This window comes from Eptesicus fuscus, chromosome 2 (assembly GCF_027574615.1).
Source record: "Eptesicus fuscus isolate TK198812 chromosome 2, DD_ASM_mEF_20220401, whole genome shotgun sequence".
In the NCBI taxonomy this organism is placed as follows: Eukaryota; Metazoa; Chordata; class Mammalia; order Chiroptera; family Vespertilionidae; genus Eptesicus; species Eptesicus fuscus.
The window spans coordinates 60,123,639-60,141,284 of record NC_072474.1 but is presented as its reverse complement, the minus strand read 5'-3'; the positions used below and the strand labels follow the sequence as shown (position 1 = coordinate 60,141,284).

At 43.2% G+C, this 17,646-nt stretch overlaps 1 protein-coding gene and 1 long non-coding RNA gene across 5 annotated transcripts in view; one reads left to right on the top strand and one right to left on the bottom strand.

Moving 5' to 3' along the window:
- Positions 1 to 5,168: 5,168 nt before the first annotated feature.
- Positions 5,169 to 6,524, bottom strand: LOC114232226 (uncharacterized). Of its 2 annotated transcripts, none has more exons than XR_008558381.1 (2): positions 6,461 to 6,524; positions 5,169 to 6,287 (listed from the first exon to the last, which is right to left on the bottom strand). It is a non-coding gene; the product is annotated as an uncharacterized LOC114232226 (long non-coding RNA). The 2 variants fall into 2 exon arrangements; XR_008558378.1 differs by lacking the exon at positions 6,461 to 6,524 and adding an exon at positions 6,367 to 6,449.
- The window catches only part of NUDT9 (nudix hydrolase 9), a 28,672-nt gene continuing 17,076 nt past the window's right edge, over positions 6,051 to 17,646 (top strand). The window contains exons 1-2 of one of the 3 annotated variants that reach the window (XM_028148272.2): positions 6,051 to 6,299; positions 16,036 to 16,275. In XM_028148272.2, the coding sequence (XP_028004073.2) occupies positions 6,085 to 6,299; positions 16,036 to 16,275 (455 nt within the window). In that variant the 5' untranslated portion in view covers positions 6,051 to 6,084. Of the gene's footprint in view, positions 6,300 to 6,631; positions 7,044 to 16,035; positions 16,276 to 17,646 lie in introns of those variants that run through there. The other 2 variants (XM_008143575.3, XM_054727584.1) reach the window with 2 other exon arrangements.

The following is a 17,646-nucleotide window of genomic DNA, read 5'->3' as shown; positions in this document are numbered from 1 at the left end:
GAAACAGGGAAGGCAATGTGACTGCTGGGAGAGATGCAAAGCACTGTGGCCACAGCCATGGTACACCAGTGGCCACCAGAAGCTGGAGCAGGAAGGAAAGGATAGTTCCCAAGAGCCTCCAGGAGTGTGTGCCTGATGACAACCCGACTTGTCATAATAAACTGAATTAAAACTTCTGGTCACCAGAACTGTGAGAGAATAAATTTCTATTGTTTTTCACTACTAAGTTTGTGGTAATTTGTTACAGCAGCCCTGGGAAATACATGCACCTACTTTACAAATTATTAGATAGGCTGTGTGTTCCTGGGCAAGTTATTTAACTTCTGGAGTCTATCTGCATCTTTAAAGTAGGGACAATTACATGAGCCCTCAGGATTAAATGTGGAAATCGGTGTAAAGAATAATTGTTACAGTTTTTGTTAAGACATTTAACAAAAGTTATCTTCTTTAATTCTCATAGCTCCAGGGTGTTGAGTACCCTATGTCCTCGTTTTACAGGTGAGGAAACAGGCACCGGAAGGTAAATAATTAGTCTAAGTTACATGGTCAAAGTAAAAAAATATTATGAGAATAATACTTTTGAAATATTTTTAGAAATGTTTTTTTAATATTCTGTGTATCTTATTGCCCTGGGACACCCCATCCCTTGACATAATGGTTTCAGTGTTTCAACGGGAAGAACAGATATGAATTAGAACAAAGAAGTGCCTGTCAAATGGGAATTCTGCGTCTCTGGCACAGGATTAATCTTGAAAGCCAGGCTTTGTCAAGGGAAACAGGGTTTTTAATTTTCCTTCAATATGCATTAGCTTATTAAGAAACAGAACTGGTGGGTATGAAGTCTCCTATGGTTGAAAGAATACAAAACATATGAACAAAATCCTTGCCGTAAGGGAACAGAGAAGGAAGTTGGTTACTTCTGACCAGAGGATTATGGGAAAGAAGTGAAGAGATGGCAGTAGTGAAGAAAGTCAGAAGCTAGTTAACCTCACTTTCCACTCCAACCTCTGCCCCGTTGTTGCTGTTTATCCAGCTCTAACTTAGAGTATCTACCCCTCTGTGTTGTGAGGAATAAAGTTTGGTGGAGTTTTAATGGCTTTTCATTGCACTTGGGATAAACTCCTAATTCCTTACCATGACCTTGAAGACCTTATATGATTTGGCTCTTGTGCCGAGATTTTTACATAAAATAAACCCAACTATAGTAGCGTAGCCAAATAGGGGCTCTCTTCCCACCTGTCATTAGCCCAGAAGCCATAACAGACTCCAGGCTCCTTCTTGCACTCTATTCTGCCATCCATGTGTGTGGCTGGTCTTCATGGTCTCAATATAGCTGCTCCTTCTCTAGGATTTGTGCCCTCATTTTCAGCTGGAATAAAGGAGGGAGGGGAAATGGTAAAGGGTTGATAGTTTCTGCCAACCAAGCCAGTCTCTTTTCACCGGGAAAATAATAGCCTTTCTAGACACCCACACAGTAAGCTTCACCTTCCATTCAGGATGGTCAGGAAGGGTCATATGGCCCCTTGAGCTGCAGGGAGCACAGGGAGATACTTTTTTAACTGGACACATTTCTACATAGGACAGGGAAGAAGGGAGAATGGGTAAATGGGTATGGGGAAGCAGTGAATTGTGTCTGCCATGCTTCATCACAGATCATGTCCCTGGCTTTCTACTGTGCTTTAGCGTATTGACTTTCCCATTACTTGATTATGGTCAAGCTCTTTCCAACCACAGAGATGTTGCACTTAGAGTCCTCTCGGCCTGGAATGCTCTTTCCCCAGCTTTTCCAATGGCTGGCAGTGTCATGTCTTTAGGTATCTCTCAAATGGGACCTCCTCAGAAAAGCCTTCTCTGACTCTCCTCCCCTGTAACCCGCAGTCACTGCTGCCTGTTATTCTTTTCCACAGAAAGCTGTCTGTTTCCTTCATAGCACTTCTCCTAATCTGCAGTTCCTAGTATACTTACTTATAGTTGATGTCCCTCCCCTAGAAAGTAAGCTTCATGAGAGCAGGACCTTATCCATCTCGTTCACAACTGCATTCCTGGCACCTAGGGCAGTGCTTGGTAAACAGTAAGTAATCAGTAAATATTTGTTGTATCCTATATAATAAAAGGCTAATATGCAAATTGTCCCCTCAACTGGGAGTTCGACTGGAGTTCGACCAAGGGGCAGGACGGACCAACTGCCCGAGGCCCCTCCCCAATTGGGGGCGGGGTCGGCCAGCCAATCTCCCCAGTCCCCTCCCCTCGGTTGGTCTGGCCCTATAAGCCCTGATTGGGGCAAGCTGGCTGGACCCCACCCATGCACGAATTCATGCACCGGGCCTCTAGTAATAAAATACTAGTAAATGGAAAAAGGGGAACAATTGGAATTCTTACCCTTATTTTTAGCATACCTATCAATTCCAGTAATCACATACACTGCTTTCCAATTTAAAAATACATATTTCTCAGCATTTTGCTTTTCTCAGCAACTATTATAAGATGCCCTTCTTAAAGTTGGTATGTGGCTTCTAAATAAAAAATAAATTAAAAACAAATAAAAAACAAAAGCCCTCACTTAAGTTCTTATGACACTCATTTAATTTGGGATGTGAGTAAATGGACAGTTATATAAAATGATAAATATTTGAGATGGCATTTTGGTTCTGCCCAAGAGTGGACTGCAGCAAATACTCACTGGATAAGTTCTAGTAGACCTGGGAGTACAGTCTGTGAGGGGAGGAATCCAGGAGACCCACCTGTCTGAACCAATAGTGTTGCAGTTCCGTGCCACAGAGTTGGTTTTGTTTGCATAGTTATGTGGGTCTTTAAACTAAGTCCACTCCAACCTCCCTTAAGGAATGTAGAGTTAGACCAGGGTTCAAAGAAGTTCCCATAACTCCTTTCTGTTTTTCCCATTCTTTGAACAGATGTTTTGTAACTCACTGCCTTACCTCTCTCCTCCCTAATGTCAGTAGACTTTAAAATAAGCTGAACCTTTTATTTTTTAAAAAATATGTTTTTATTGATTTTAGAGAGAGATATAGGAAGGGAGAGACACCCCCTATACTGACTGGGAATTGAACAGGTGACCTTTTGGAGCATGGGAGGACATTCAACCAACTGAGCCATAATGGCCAGGGTGAAATGAGCTGTACTTTTTAAACAGAACCTACCTAACACCTTTCCATGTTAAGCAGAGGTTGATGGTTGTTGACAACACTGACATCAACATCTATCTGACCAGAGTAAGCCAAATCCAGATATTTTTTTAAAGCAAGCTTTTATTTTATATAAAAGTAAGTACATCATAATAATAAAAGGCCAAGAGGCGTCACGACCAAAACTACCAAACCACCGGTCACCAGGAGGTGCATGGAGCACCTCTCGGCCATAATGACCTAACAACCAGTTGCTATGATGCCCACTGTGGCCAGTGAACCAGCTGGATCAGGGGGTGGGGCCAGCGGCCAACCTCCAGGCCCCTCCCTGCTGCCACCTGCCCCTGATTGGACTCTCCCACCCTGATCAACAGCCAGGCCTGCAAAAAATAAAATAAAATAAAAAATAAAGAGCCTGGCCTGCTGGCCAAACATCTCCTCCTTTCCCTCCCCCCCCCCCCTGGCCAGCCACGCCCCCATCAGCTCGCCCCACCACGATAGGCCCGCAGCCCCTCCCGCTGGCCTGCTGCCCCTGATCACACCCCCGCACCCCATTAGAAGGCGGGGCTGAGTGGCCAACATCCTGCTGCCCCTCCCCCTGACTGCCCCACCCCTGATCACACCCCCCACCCCAATAAGGGGTAGGGCTGGCCAGCTAACATCCTGCAGCCCCTCCCCCAGCTGGCCATACCCCAGATGGGCCCCCACCACCCTAATCGGCCTGCAGCCCCTCCCCCTGGCCAGCCCCATCCCTGATCTCAACCCCACCTCAGTAGGAGGCAGGGCTGGCCTGCCAACCTCCTGTAGCCCCTCCCCACAGCTGGCCATGTCCCCTATGGGCCCCCACCACCCTGATCGGCCCACAGCCCCTCCCCCTGGCCAGCCACGCCTCTGATCACCCCCAATCCCGATCAGGGACAGGTTCGGCCAGCCAACCACCCATGGCCCCCAATTGGCACCCCCCCACCTACCCCATTCGGGGGCAGGGCCAGCTGGCCCAATGCCCACAGCTCCTCCCCATGGCCACTCCACCCCTAATCGGCCTCCCAACCCCAATAAGGGGCAGGGCCCGCTGGCCAATCGCCAGAAGCCCCTTCCCCCAGCTGGCCCAGCCCTGATCGGGAGCCCTGTTCTAGGTGGGCCAGCCGGCCAACCTCCCACCATCTCCTCCTCCCAATAGGCTCAGCCCTGATCCGCCCTGATTGGGGCCAGGCTGGCCAGACCCCACCTGTCCATGAATTCGTGCACTGGGCCTCTAATTTAATGATAATACTTCACTACCCAAAAGAACTATCAAAGATAAAGCTGTTTGCTAGGTAAAGCTGTAAAGACACATTTAATTCAGTAATACTACTGTATGAACTGAATTCAACTTCCCTGAAACAGAAGGCTGGAGGCATTTTAAAGGGTGGAGTGTGCTAAGGGAAAGGCACTGAGGGGTGTTATGGGGGTGGGTGGATGACCTATGTGATAAGGTCATCTGGGTTTGTTAATTGGCGCTTATTGGTGGAGAAACAAATTTCTATTTTTAAAGCAGGAGGCAGCTGTGCAAGTTGAAGAAAGGTGCCACTTAAGTTGGACCCTTATCCTTCCACTGGGGCTGGAACATATCCCCCTGAATGTTTGCTTTTTTCAGGGGGATATGTTTTCTAAAGCAAACATATCCCCCTGAATGTTTGCTTTTCAAAGGGACTCTCAGGTCCTTGAGGAAACAGTTCTGGGTGGTCGATTACAGCACAAAGGGCAGAGAAAGGATTTATAATAGCAAGCTTTCTAAACCTGCCAATCGCCAGGTTTTGCATGGAATAAACAATCAATTCTCCTGGCAGCGTTGAGATTTTTGAGGCTGGCATTTTAAGTGGGGACATGTAGGGTGTGGGCGGGTGTTGTTGCTGGGATCCTCCTAGGACACCCTTAAGCTGCTAGAAGCCACAGTAGAGTTTGGTCAAGTCTCCAGGCGCAGTGGTTTAGATGGAGTCGTTATGTTGTAGTGTACCCCCATCTTACAAAAGACGCCTCAAGAAGTCGAATTATGGAGTCATTTATTAAAAGCCGGCGGCATACGAGGGAGCCATTCAGCACTCCAAACCCCGCAGCCCCGAACAGCTTGCCACATCTGGCTTATATTGGCAGAATATCACAAAAGTATCAATTACATCTTTGGGGTCTGGAACGAGGAACCTGTTTCGCGAAAAGCATTTTACAGAAGCGAAATTGAGCAAGTTAGTTATCTAAAGTATAGTTTTTGGGTCTACAGATCTCTGAATCAACAGAAACACATTATCTGGGACCACTGGGGCAATTTAGAATAATTGTGCTTTCCAGATTCTGGGACCACTGAGTCAACCGGAATTCGTTATCTGTAGCTACTGAGACGATTTAGGATAATCGAACTGTCCTGGTTCCCGGAAGAATGTGCTTAGATGACCAGTGAGATCACAATCAATGGGACTTTCAAACCATCATCAATGGAGTATTGGGATAGCATACATAAGTTCGGAAAATCAAAATAACTTTCTATTGTTTTAGCAAACAAGTACAGAAGCCAAACAGCAGTTTCTACCTGAGTTGATGGCTACCATACTTCAGTTACATGACAAGAGTTCTGCAGTCTTCAGAGCTGTACTTCCTAAAGTTTGATTCACCTGGCTTTTGAAATAGTGAAGGTTTCATAACGTCTTTGTCTATGACACACCATTGTAACATCTCATTTTGTACTTAAAAGTTAAATATTTGCCACATTCATAAGATAAACCCTGGTTACTAGTTGCTTTTCCAAATTTCAGTCTGGCAGTTTATCTGATTTTCTTTTTTAAGGGGATCTTTTTTATTCACTTTAGAGAGGGAGGGCGAGGGAGAGAGAGCACCAGTCGGTGGCCTCCGGTGCGCACCCCGCCCGCCCGGGATGGAACCCGAGACCCAGGTGTGCGTCCTGACCCGGATGGAGCCCGCGACCTTCCGGTGCTGGGACGACCGTCCAACTAACCGAGCCGCCGGCCGGGCCGTGGGTCTAATTCCTGCCTGGGCGTTGCCCCTTCGATCCTGCTCCGGGCTGGGCGCCCATTTCACAGATGGCGTACTCCTCCGGTTCGTCAGGATCGCCCCGGGCAATGCGTTGCCAAACGCAGCAAGTGCAGCGAATAACTGGTTAAAAAAGTAAGAGAAGAGCGACGGCTCCGCTGATTGCATCCCTTGCCTACCTCCCTTCCCTGGGACCGCTTACTCAGATAGGACCAGGACGCGCGTGCCTCAGTGCATCAGCGGTGTGGAATCCTTCCTGCCCGCCCCCCACAAAAGGACAACAAACGTCTCCTAACCCCCTCTCTTCCTTCCTCTCGCCCCCCTCCAGTTCCTCGCCTCCTTTCACTCTCGCTAGTCCCCTCCACCGCGCCCCCACCGCGCCTGCGCGGAGTGGGGGGGGGATCCGAGAAGGCCCCGCGCGACGCTGCCCGGACGGCCTTTGCTTTGCGGCAAAGCCGTAAAGCGGCGCCGCGCACCGGCGGTCCCGGTTCCGGCTCGCTGTTTTCCCGGACTGCGCGGGCTGGGAGCTTCGGCGTCCTTGGCCGGTCTGGCTACTCTCACCCGCTGGGGGAAGCGCTGCACTGTTATTTTGGAAGGGGGTCCTGGTCCCCGTGTGTTTCTGAGATTAGACCGAGCTACTCCCTCTCGGGAACGGGAGGGCGGCCGGGTCCTAGTGCCCGCTGGCTCCCCGGGGCCCGGGGCTGCGGGGTGGGCGGAGGCTGCGGCCCACGCTAAGAGCGACCTCGCCGCGTGAAGCCGTCCGCGGGCGCTGATGGCCGGACGCCTCTTGGGGAAGACTTTAGCCACCGTGTCTCTCTCTGTGGCCTTGGCCTCTGTGACGGTCAAGTCCTCGGGCTTTGGCAGCATCCCGGAGTGCAGGTATCCCGCCCCCGACCCCACCTCGTGCTGGCTCCTCCCCAGTCCTTCTGTTGCCGGTGGGAACCAGCTTGGAAGGGCCGGCGGATTCTATAGGCTTTGCTTGCGTCTCGGATTTTTTTAGTCATTTAGAGACACGCTTTCAAAAAGGCTCAGAATGTTTATTTGCCCTGTGAAGGAAACTGGTGCCATCCTTCCTAAGTCACCAACGTTGTTGTCCTCAGAGAGTTTACATAGCACTTGTTCAGGTGTGGTGCTGTCCTGTGCTATTTTCTTCTGGTTAACACTTAAAACATTGTTATTAAAATGAATACATGCATATAGTTTAAATGTGTGGCCAGTATAATTGGTGTCAAATGAAAAGCGAAAATTGTCATTCTTCCTCTGAACCTCATTGTAGATAATGTAGGTATTAGCTGCCTCTTTCTTGATTTGTCAGCTCTGGATAAATTTAGGGATTTCTTGTGTCTCACACTGCCTCCTATTTTTATTTTCCCCTTTTCAGGTTTTTATTCTTCGAGTCCATTGTTCAGGAAACACACAGTGGTTACTGAATTATTCATTCAAACTTAAGATCTGTGCATTCCGTTAGTCATCTCTATGGGATTGTAAACTTTGACAAGAACCTTTTCTTACTCTACTCTTTAATGGGAGCCTTTTCTTATTTTATGAACATAAAAACGTTTTGAAACTATAAAAATGATAAAAAAATTATCTTCTTTTTCCTGAATTATCTGTCTGTTTTGGGTAAGTGGTTCTGTTACCATTTGGTTCTTTTTCCTTTTTTTTTTTTTCCTTCTCAAACATCTGGTGGACACTGGTTATCCATCTATATTTACTTGAATATTTCAAATATACAGTAAAATGTAGGTAATAAGCGTTGTTTTCTCTAAATGGGAGGACTGATTGAATATTGCCACCATGTACCAGGGTGCCTAGACTGGAAGGTTTCAGTGTGTGCGCGCAGGTAGGCGGACAGGCTGGGAAACTCCCTCTTACCCTTTTCCCTGGGGTCTGTGCTAGTGGAGCAACTTATTTATTTTTTTTTCTGTAGATTGCGTTCATAGAGCTTTTTATTTTATTTTTTTATTTTAATTTCTTTATTGATTAAGGTATCACATATTTGTCCTCATCCCCCCATTCCCATCCCACCCCCCTCCCCACACATGCCCCCACCCCCCTGTTGTCCTTAACTGCCGGTTAGGCTCATATGTCTGCACACAAGTCCTTTGGTTGATCTCCCCCTTTACCCCCACCCTTCCCTACCCTCCCCCCGAGGCCCGACAGTCTGATCCATGTCTAGTGGAGCAGCTTACTTGCTGAGCATAGCTGCTTTAACTTTACTTCCTCAGTGTGTGGTAGAAGTAGTAAGCCCAAGTTTCTATTGTGCTAACACCAACATTCATAATAAAAGACCTAGTTCTTAATTTTTTTTTTAACTTTTGGCGTTATCCTAATGTAACTGTTGCTGACTTTTTGTTTGAAGGGTAGGCAGGGAAGGGGACCGATTTTCATGGTTACTGTCCCACTGTCCACTTAGGACATTTGGACCCACTTATTTCAATCTTGAAACCTCCCAGCGTCCTCTTGTAGGAATGGCATTTTTTTCCTCACCCTTTTGTGAATATTCTCAAATATAATTTGCTCTACTTTGGCTCGTAGGTCAGTATCATTCCACCTACTTGGAATCTTTCTGAAATTGGTTGAAATCTCTCCTTCACTTGGTGGTGTCCTATTCTCTCTTCTGGCTGTGGATGTTTTGCCTTTTACCAGTACACATTTGTCTATCTCTTCCATGGGATTCGGGGAGGGAAGGAATAAACATCTATGTTCTCTGGAAGTCACTAATGCTGCTTTTTGATAGATGCCACTAGAATAATGTAAAATTGCTTGGCCGTTATTCTTCATTTTTATAATGCTGGGAATCCTAGGCGAAGCAGAGTATATCTAAAACCTGTGACGGCTTACTGGCTTGGAAGAAAAAGCCAAAAGTTAAGCCAACAAGTATGTGTTGAGTATCAGGTATCTTATATTGCAAGGCATCCTGGAAGAGACAAAAAGAAATTTAGCATCTAGAATTTTACTGCGCTTTAATAATTTGGGTAAATCCAGAAAGTCATAGTTTTGTAGTTGGTTTTTAAAAAAGTATATATTTTTTATTGATTTCAGACAGGAAGTGAGAGGGAGAGAGAAACATTACTGATGAGAGAGGAACATTCATTGGCTGCCTCCTCCCCTAGTGGAGTTTGAGCCCGCAACCCCAGGCATGTGCCCTGAATGGGAATTGAACCATGACCTCCTGGTTCATAGGTTTACGTTCAACCACTGAACCACACTGGCTGGGCTGTAGTTGGTTTTTGTGGTTTGACTAGAAAGTTGCAAATGCCTATTTTCTAGAAAGAAAAAAAAAAAGATAGTATATAAAGATGTGAGTGCTTCCAAATTTTCCATTGGTATTTATCAGCAATGTATGGAGAATGGTGTATATTTTATTCCTGTGAATACATGTAAATATATATGTGAGTTGAAAACGAAATGGAGATGATATAGCATAATCTTAAGAGCCTAGAATTGGGACCAAGCTTGCCTGGGATTGGATCCTGATCCTGCTATCAGTTTTGTGACCTTGATAAACTTCATTAGCTTCTCTGGGCCTTGGTGGTCTTATTTCTAAAATAAGGTTAATAATATCTAACCTTAGAATTGGGAGGATAAAATGAGTTAATGTATTATAGCATAAGAAGAGTGTCTTGCACATAGCTTATACTGTGCATATTTAGTTATTGGTGTTGCAAATTTGCTTTATCTCAAAGTACTGCATCAATATTGCATTTCTTCAAGTTTGACTGTTTTTAGGAATTGGTTTTTGCTTTGTAAAATGAGCTTTATCAGCTATTTAATTCCCATTTGCTTGGTCAAATATATTTTTTGTACCTATTCAGTAATCTAATAAAATAACGGAGGCTGCATATATGTATATCATATATAGGATGCCTCCCCCCCCCCCAAATGTGTACACACTTAGAATAATTACAAAGGCAGTATTTATTAAAATACAGTTCATTTTCAAAATTGAGCTATCAGCTGTTAAAGTGTGTATATGCTTGTTCTGATTCCTTTCAATGTATCACATTTAAACAGCAGGTATACTGTAAGTACTTCTTACTATAGTATGATACATAGTTTTTGAATTTTTGCTGTTTTTCTTGAAAAATTAAATACCTTTGGAAAAGTAAATAATCAAGTGTGTAAGTTTATTTTGTCAGTGTGGGAACAGATTTGTGGAATTGCACATTCTTGTTGCTAAAGCAGGGAACAAAGAACCTCATTCTTAGAAAACATTTTTGGTACTTTGTTAGGATAGAGGGGAACAAGGTCACTGTTTCCTGTTGAGCATCTCATTAAGACCCTTGACTTTTTTCTTACCTTACTAAACCATGAAAAAACCCTCTTAATTTTGTAATAGAATTGAGTTAAAGACTAGAACTTCATATGTAAAATTTTGCTTTTCTGAATGTACATGCCTGATATGTATTTGCATGCATGTATGCTCATTTTTATTGAGTATGGGTTTAAGGTGTGTGATGAAGATCTTATTTTGAATGTTCATTATTCAGATTTCCAAAACTATGGCAATTTAGGCAAGCAAAACTCACCATAACATGAAAATAATGGGGTGGGGGGAAAGAAAATAACCTATCACTTTATTTTTCCGTAAGGATTTTTTAATCCATCCCAAGGATATGTCTATTGATGTGAGAGAGAGACACAGAGTGAGAGAGAGAGCGAGAGAGAGAGAGAGAAGAGAGAAGAGAAACATTGATGAGAGAGAGAAACATCAATCGGTTGCTTCCCCCATGGGCCCCAACCAGGGATCCAACCTGCAACCTAGGTATTTGCCATGACTGGGAATTGAACTCGAAACCTTTTGTTGTACAGGACCACTCTCGAAGCAACTGAGCCACCAGGACTGAATCTACCACTTTGAATAAAATTAGTCACCTTACACTTTGAAGAGCCCCTCCGGGGTTATTAACTTTTTTATAGGTCAGGCTTCCCTGATTATTGGGTGTTTGACAATACTCCACAGATGCAAACCGAGTGCAAAATGAAATAGCAGTTGTTTCAAAGTCTTTAAATAAGATGAGAGAGAACAACTTGAATAGCACGTAATGGTATAGACAACCAAGAATTGGAAAGAATTAAAACAGTTAATAAAAAAGAAAAGACAGTTTGGCAGTTTCTCACAAAATTTACCATATGATCCAGCAGTTGCCCTCTTTGGTATTTACACAAATGAATTGAAAACTTAATGTTCACGCAAAACTTGCACACTGATGTTTATAGCTGCTTTATTCATAATTGTCAGAACTTAGAAGCAACCAAGATGTCCTTCAGTAGGTGTATGGATAAATAAACCTGTATACCTGGACAATGGAATATTGTTCAGTTCTAAAAAGAAAGGAGCTGTTAAACCATGGAGGAGGTTTGGATGCACATTATCAAAGTAAAGTAACCATGCTACATACTTATGATTTCAACCATATGACATTCTGGAAAAGGCAAAATGAAGAAAGTAAAAACATTCATGGCTGCCAAAAACATTCATGGGATTAGGTAGCAATGAACTGGTAGAGCTCAGAGGATTTTTAAGGCCAGTGAAACTACTTTGTATGATACTATAATGGCTGGTACATATCATTATATATGTTTTCAAACCAATAGGATATATAACACCAAGAGTAAATTCTAATGTAAACTCTAGACTTTGGGGGATAATGATGTGAATGTAGGTGATCTATTGAAACAAATAGTGTCGGGGAGGCTCTGTGTGTGTTGGGGGTGGGGGTGGGGCTCTGTACTTTCCACTCAGTTTTGCTCTTCACTTACATTTGTTCTTAAAAAAAAAAAAAAAAGTCTTACATTTGCTGTAAACAATAAAGTCCATTAAAAAAACAAAAGGGCAGATAGTAACCTTGGCTGCTTGCTTCAGTTCAGAGACAGGTACATGGAAAATAAACAATTGATCTTGTTAAAAGAGAAGGTTGAGAAAGGATAGTGTTTTAAGAAAGAATGATTTGAGTATCACAGGATTAAAGGAGGTGTGGGGACCCTATTCAGAGTATGCCAGATGCTCGAGGCCAATTAGAATGTGGAGGCCCTATTCAGAGTACGCAAGATGTTCAAGGCCACTCTGAGCATGGGAATCATAATCAGGGTGTCCAAAGACTATACGCAGATGCAAGAACGCAAAAATCTATGCACTGTCCAAGCGTGCCCTTCTATAATCCAGATGACTGATATCACTGTTTGGAAAGAAGCCTCTTTTGTCTAAGTAGTATAAGTTGTTACTGACCAGCCAGTACAAGGCTGCATTATCTGCTGGGTACAGAGGCAGCATGCGGCTACTCAGATAATGGCTGTAGGAACAGAGGCTGCTGCTACTATGTAGGAAAGATGTATTGTTACCTAGCTGGTGTTCAGCTACCTACTGTATAGGACTTTGCTTAAAGGACTGTTTTGTCTAGTGGCTCCTTGTTAGCAATGGCTACTTGGGCTACATGGCCACTGGCTTCTACAATAAAGATTCTCTTATACACCCACAACTTCTCATGGCTTCTTCGTCTACCACCCAGTGTTCAAGAAGGTCCAGCCCCTGGCAGAGGGGCTCAGACCCGACTATTAGTAGTAGGGCAGGATCAGGACCTGTTCTTCCAATAGTGGCACAGCAAGTAGAGAATAAAGGAGGAACTTGCTCTGTCAGGAGGTCTTGGGAAAATTTTGATGAAGGCTTCTAATATTTTGGCCAAAATTATCCCCTATGATTTGTGATTTGTGAAGGTAAAAAGAAAAGATTGTATTATGAAGTTATACGAATTTGTTGAAAACAAAATATTTAATTCTGTTCTAAAACTTAGTGTGTGTGTGTGTGTGTGTGTGTGTGTGTATACACATATATATGTGTGTATATATATATATACATACATTTATATATATGTATATATGTATATATGTATATGGTTATAACCTAGCTTATTTAACTATTTTAAAATTTTATTTTTAAAGATGAAGCCCTAATCAAGCTCCTTTTCACTAATTAAAACAAAAATTTGGTCTCTTTATAGCATATAAGCTTGAGCTACAACACACATGCTCCCTGTTCTCCATTTGCTTAAAATCAGGTGGCACCCTAATAAATGTAAAATCCCAATTGTGGTAATTTCATGAAAAGTATAATGGAGTTCTGATAGCACACAGCAGGGGAAACTTACTTCTCCTAGGGAGTTAGGGAGGAAGACTACCCTGAGGAAGTGAACCTTGATCTGAAGGATGGCAGAAATAACAGCGTGTGACTTTCCATATTGGGAGGGAACATGGGAGTTTTTATGTACTGGGGTCAGCATGGCAAAGTCATAAAGAGTTGAAGAGGAGTGTGGTAGGGAGTCCTTGAAGGTCAGGTTAAGAATTTTAATATTTCTTCATGCAAATACAATGATACATTGACCAAATACATAAATATGATCCCCCATTTCACCTTTTCTTTGGTGTGTTTGAGTAGTCTCTCTCTCTGCTTGTTTTTCTCCTTTGTCTTCTGTTTTCTTTCGTATCTCTTTTTCCAGTCTTTTTCCCTTTTCTCTCCCCTTTTCCGCCACCCCCTTTTTTCCCCTCACCTTTTGTTCCCCCTCAACTTCCTTTTTCCTTCCTCTTCTTTTCCTACTCCCTCCACTTTTCCTCACCTCTTCCCTTTTCCTTTGTCTCATATCTGTACTATATTTTCTAATCCACATTTAGAACCTGATGATATAGATCCTTTTACATTTTTCTCATTCTCATATAATAAATAGTATAGACGTTTGTAGTAGGCAAGATTTAAACAATAAAGTCCAGGCGGTTGCGGGTGGGGGATGTGTGTGTGTGTGTGTGTGTGTGTGTGTGGACCAGGCCTGCAGGGGAGGGCAGTTGGGGGGAACCAGGCTCCCCAAAGATGTCCACAATCCCTGAAACCTGGGCATATGTTGCCTTACATGGCAAAAGAGATTTTATAGATGTGAGTAGGAGTAAGGACTTTGAGAAGGGATGAGTATCCTGGGTTATCTAGGTGAGCCCAGTTTAACCATGAGTCTAAAAATGGAGAAGTGTTCCCAAGTGGACAGAGAGGGCTATCACTACTGAAAAAGGGTCAGAGAAAAATTTGGTTGTTGTTGGCTTTGAGGACTAAGAAAGGGGAACATGAGCCACAGAAGGGGTGGCCTCTAGAATCTGGGAAAGGCACAGAAAAGGCCTCTAGAATATCTGTAAAGGGATGCAGCGCAGTCAGTATGCTATGTCGGGGCAATCAGGTCGGCAGGGGAGGGCAGTTAGGGGCAGTCACGCTGGCAGAGGAGCAGTTAGGCATCAATCAGGCTGGCCGGGGAGTGGTTAGGGGGTGATCAGGCCTGCAGGCAGAAGCGGTTAGGGCAGTGGTTCTCAACCTTTCTAATGCGGCGACCCTTTAATACAGTTCCTCATGTTGTGGTGACCCCCAACCATAAAATTATTTTCGTTGCTACTTCATAACTGTAATTTTGCTACTGTTGCTAATGACCCACAGGTTGAGAACTGCTAGCAGGGTCCCCTAAGACTATCGGAAAACACAGATATTTACATTACGATTCATAACAGTAGCAAAATTACAGTTATGAAGTAGCAACGAAAATAATTTTATGGTATTAAGGACAGATTGGTATTATGAGAGCAGGGGAATGGAGTGTGATCACTTTACCATGTTCTCAAAATTCCCTTTTCCACTTCAGATCTCCTAATTTAGGGTCATTAGGAATTTTAATCTTTATTTTAAGAATAATGAGGAGGACACATGAAACATTTTTGTATATGCTGTAAAATAAAGGCTACAGTTGAGTTTTTGTCTATATTATCTAATTACTAGAGGCCTGGTGCACGAATTTGTGCACAGGAGGGGTCCCTTGGGGTGGCCTGTGGGGATCAGGCTGAAACCCGCAGTCCAATGCCTCCTGCAGCTCCTACTTGTCCCTCCTGCTTATCCTGGCCCCACTGCGCCAGCCATGGGCTCACACCCTATCAGTCCCTATCTGGAGAGCCTCGCACTGCTGCAGCAGCACTTGCCAGCCCTGAGCCCTGCATCTGGCACCCTCCTGAGGGGAGTGGCCAGCAGGATCAGGTCGAAACCGGCTCTCTGACATTCCCCGAGGGGTCCTGCATAGAAAGGCTGCAGGCCAGGCCAAGAGACCCCACCAGTGCACAATCAGGGCCAGGGAGGGACCGTGGGAGGATTCCAGGGCGTGTCTGGTCCATCTCACTGAGTCCCAATCAGCCAGACCCCAGCAGCAAGCTAACCTACCGATCCGAGCTTCTGCCCCCTGGTGGTCAGTGCATGTCATAGTGAGCAGTTGAGCTGCCTTAGCACATCATTAGCATATTATGCTTTGATTGGTTGAATAGTTGACTGGACGACCAGACACTTAGCATATTAGGTTTTTATTATATAGGATTTCAGATTTATACCTCTTAATTTTATTTTAAATTTTAATCACAGTCTGACTTTAACAATTATTGTATTACTTCATGTACAATGTAGGAACCTTATTACAGTATATTTATATTTTCTAGTTATTCCTCCTTTGTGCTATTTTTGCCATACATTTTACACATGTGTCTTAGATTGTAGACTGCTCCTAAAACACTTATTTCTTCATGTATACTTAAACAATCTTCTTTTACATTTGTTTTTATGGTTGAATTTTCAAAATACTAGTGTGTAGAGAGGACTGATGCACGAAATTTGTGCAAGGGGCTCGGCCCTCGCAGCTGCGACTTGCCTCGGCCCTCGCAGCCCTGGCTTTCTCCGGAATTTTGTCCGGAATGTTGTCTGGAAGGTCATTCAGCCATCTGGTCTAATTAGCATATTATACTTTTATTATTATAGATACATATATATTTATTTATTTAAAATATTTTTCTTTTTCCCCTCTCCCAGAAGCTCATTTTCATCGTGTGGGTTTCATCTTTACTCCAACATCATGTCTGGTTCTAATGGTGCCAAAGAGAATTCCCACAAGAAGGCTCGGACATCTCCTTACCCAGGTTCAAAAGTTCAACGCAGCCAGGTTCCTAATGAGAAAGTAGGCTGGCTTGTTGAGTGGCAAGACTATAATCCTGTGGAATACACTGCAGTCTCTGTCTTGGCTGGACCTAGGTGGGCAGATCCTCAGATAAGGTGAGCAAATTAGCTGGCATTAGCTGGGTTGTAAGACTGTTAGAGAAAGTAATGGTTATATTTGTAAATTATCATTTTGACAGCTGAACTATTTTTATCTAGTGCTTGATTTTATTATAACTTAGTTTCCACATTTGCTTGAATTCTTGCCAAAGCTAGATACTCCATGTTCATTTATTTTTTTTGGGGCTTTCTATGATGATCATTCTAAATGGGTCTATTTTGCTACTGAGTATTTTGTTTTATGAAATGACAAGTAGTGTCTGTTTTCATTTGTTCTGTCTTGGTTATCAATAGAACATCTTTTGTGGTTGTTTTCCAACATAGCTAGACTTGTATTTGAAGAGGTGAAAATATTTTTCAGAAATATTTTCCAAATTACTAAGAATGGGGTGATGATAAAATTAGAGCAGTGTTGAAATAAATAGAAAAGGGATTGATAAAGGAGAGAAGGAGGAAAGTAAAATAATTGAGCAAAAAATGCTTTGACTAAAGTCATTAAAGTGCTACATTAACTCATATATTTTATATTCCTTTTAATAAATACAATGATAAGTTTTAAAAAAATTGCTACCTGTGATCTAGGCACTGCACTAAATGTTTTATAAGCATTATTTTATTTTATTCTTATAAGTATTCTGGAAGGCAAACAGGGTTATTATTTCTACTTTATAGAAAAGCTAGTTTTGGGACCCTTTTATATATTTATTTAATGGGTGAATTTATTGTAAATCATAGTCTTCTTGAGACATCATTTAGTCATTTAAGTAAAAAGTTTTGCTAGTTGGGTAGATCCAGTATTAGTTTATTAGGTTGTTAAACTTTACCACTGACTTACTGCTGTCATTTGATTTTGACCCACAGTTTCCTTATTTTATCCAAAGATGTGTTTGTAACTTTGTAATAGTACTTGGATTATGAATTAATTATGAAGCTCACCTGTGGAAAAATTATTAGCTTTAAATAGTTCCCATTTCCTGGATTTTAGAGGATGCACATAAATACACATTATGCACAATTAAAATTAATGACATTGGCAGGGGTGCTATATAGTGTAAATAGAAGAAGATCTAATACATTTTTGTATTTCTCACTCAATTTTTTAACATTTGAATATATATCACCATCTAAATTGAGCTTTATTACTAACACTAGTGGCCCCATGCATGAAATTCGTGCATAGGAGGGGGTTTCTGCAATTCAGCCTGCACCCTCTCCAATCGGGGAACCCTTGGGGGATCCCCCACAGGGATAAGGCCTAAACTGGCAGTCAGACATCCCTCTTGCAGTATGGGACTGTTGGCTCCTAACCGCTCACCTGCCTGCCTGCCTGCCTGCCTGCCTGCCTGATTGCCCCTAACTGCCCTCCCC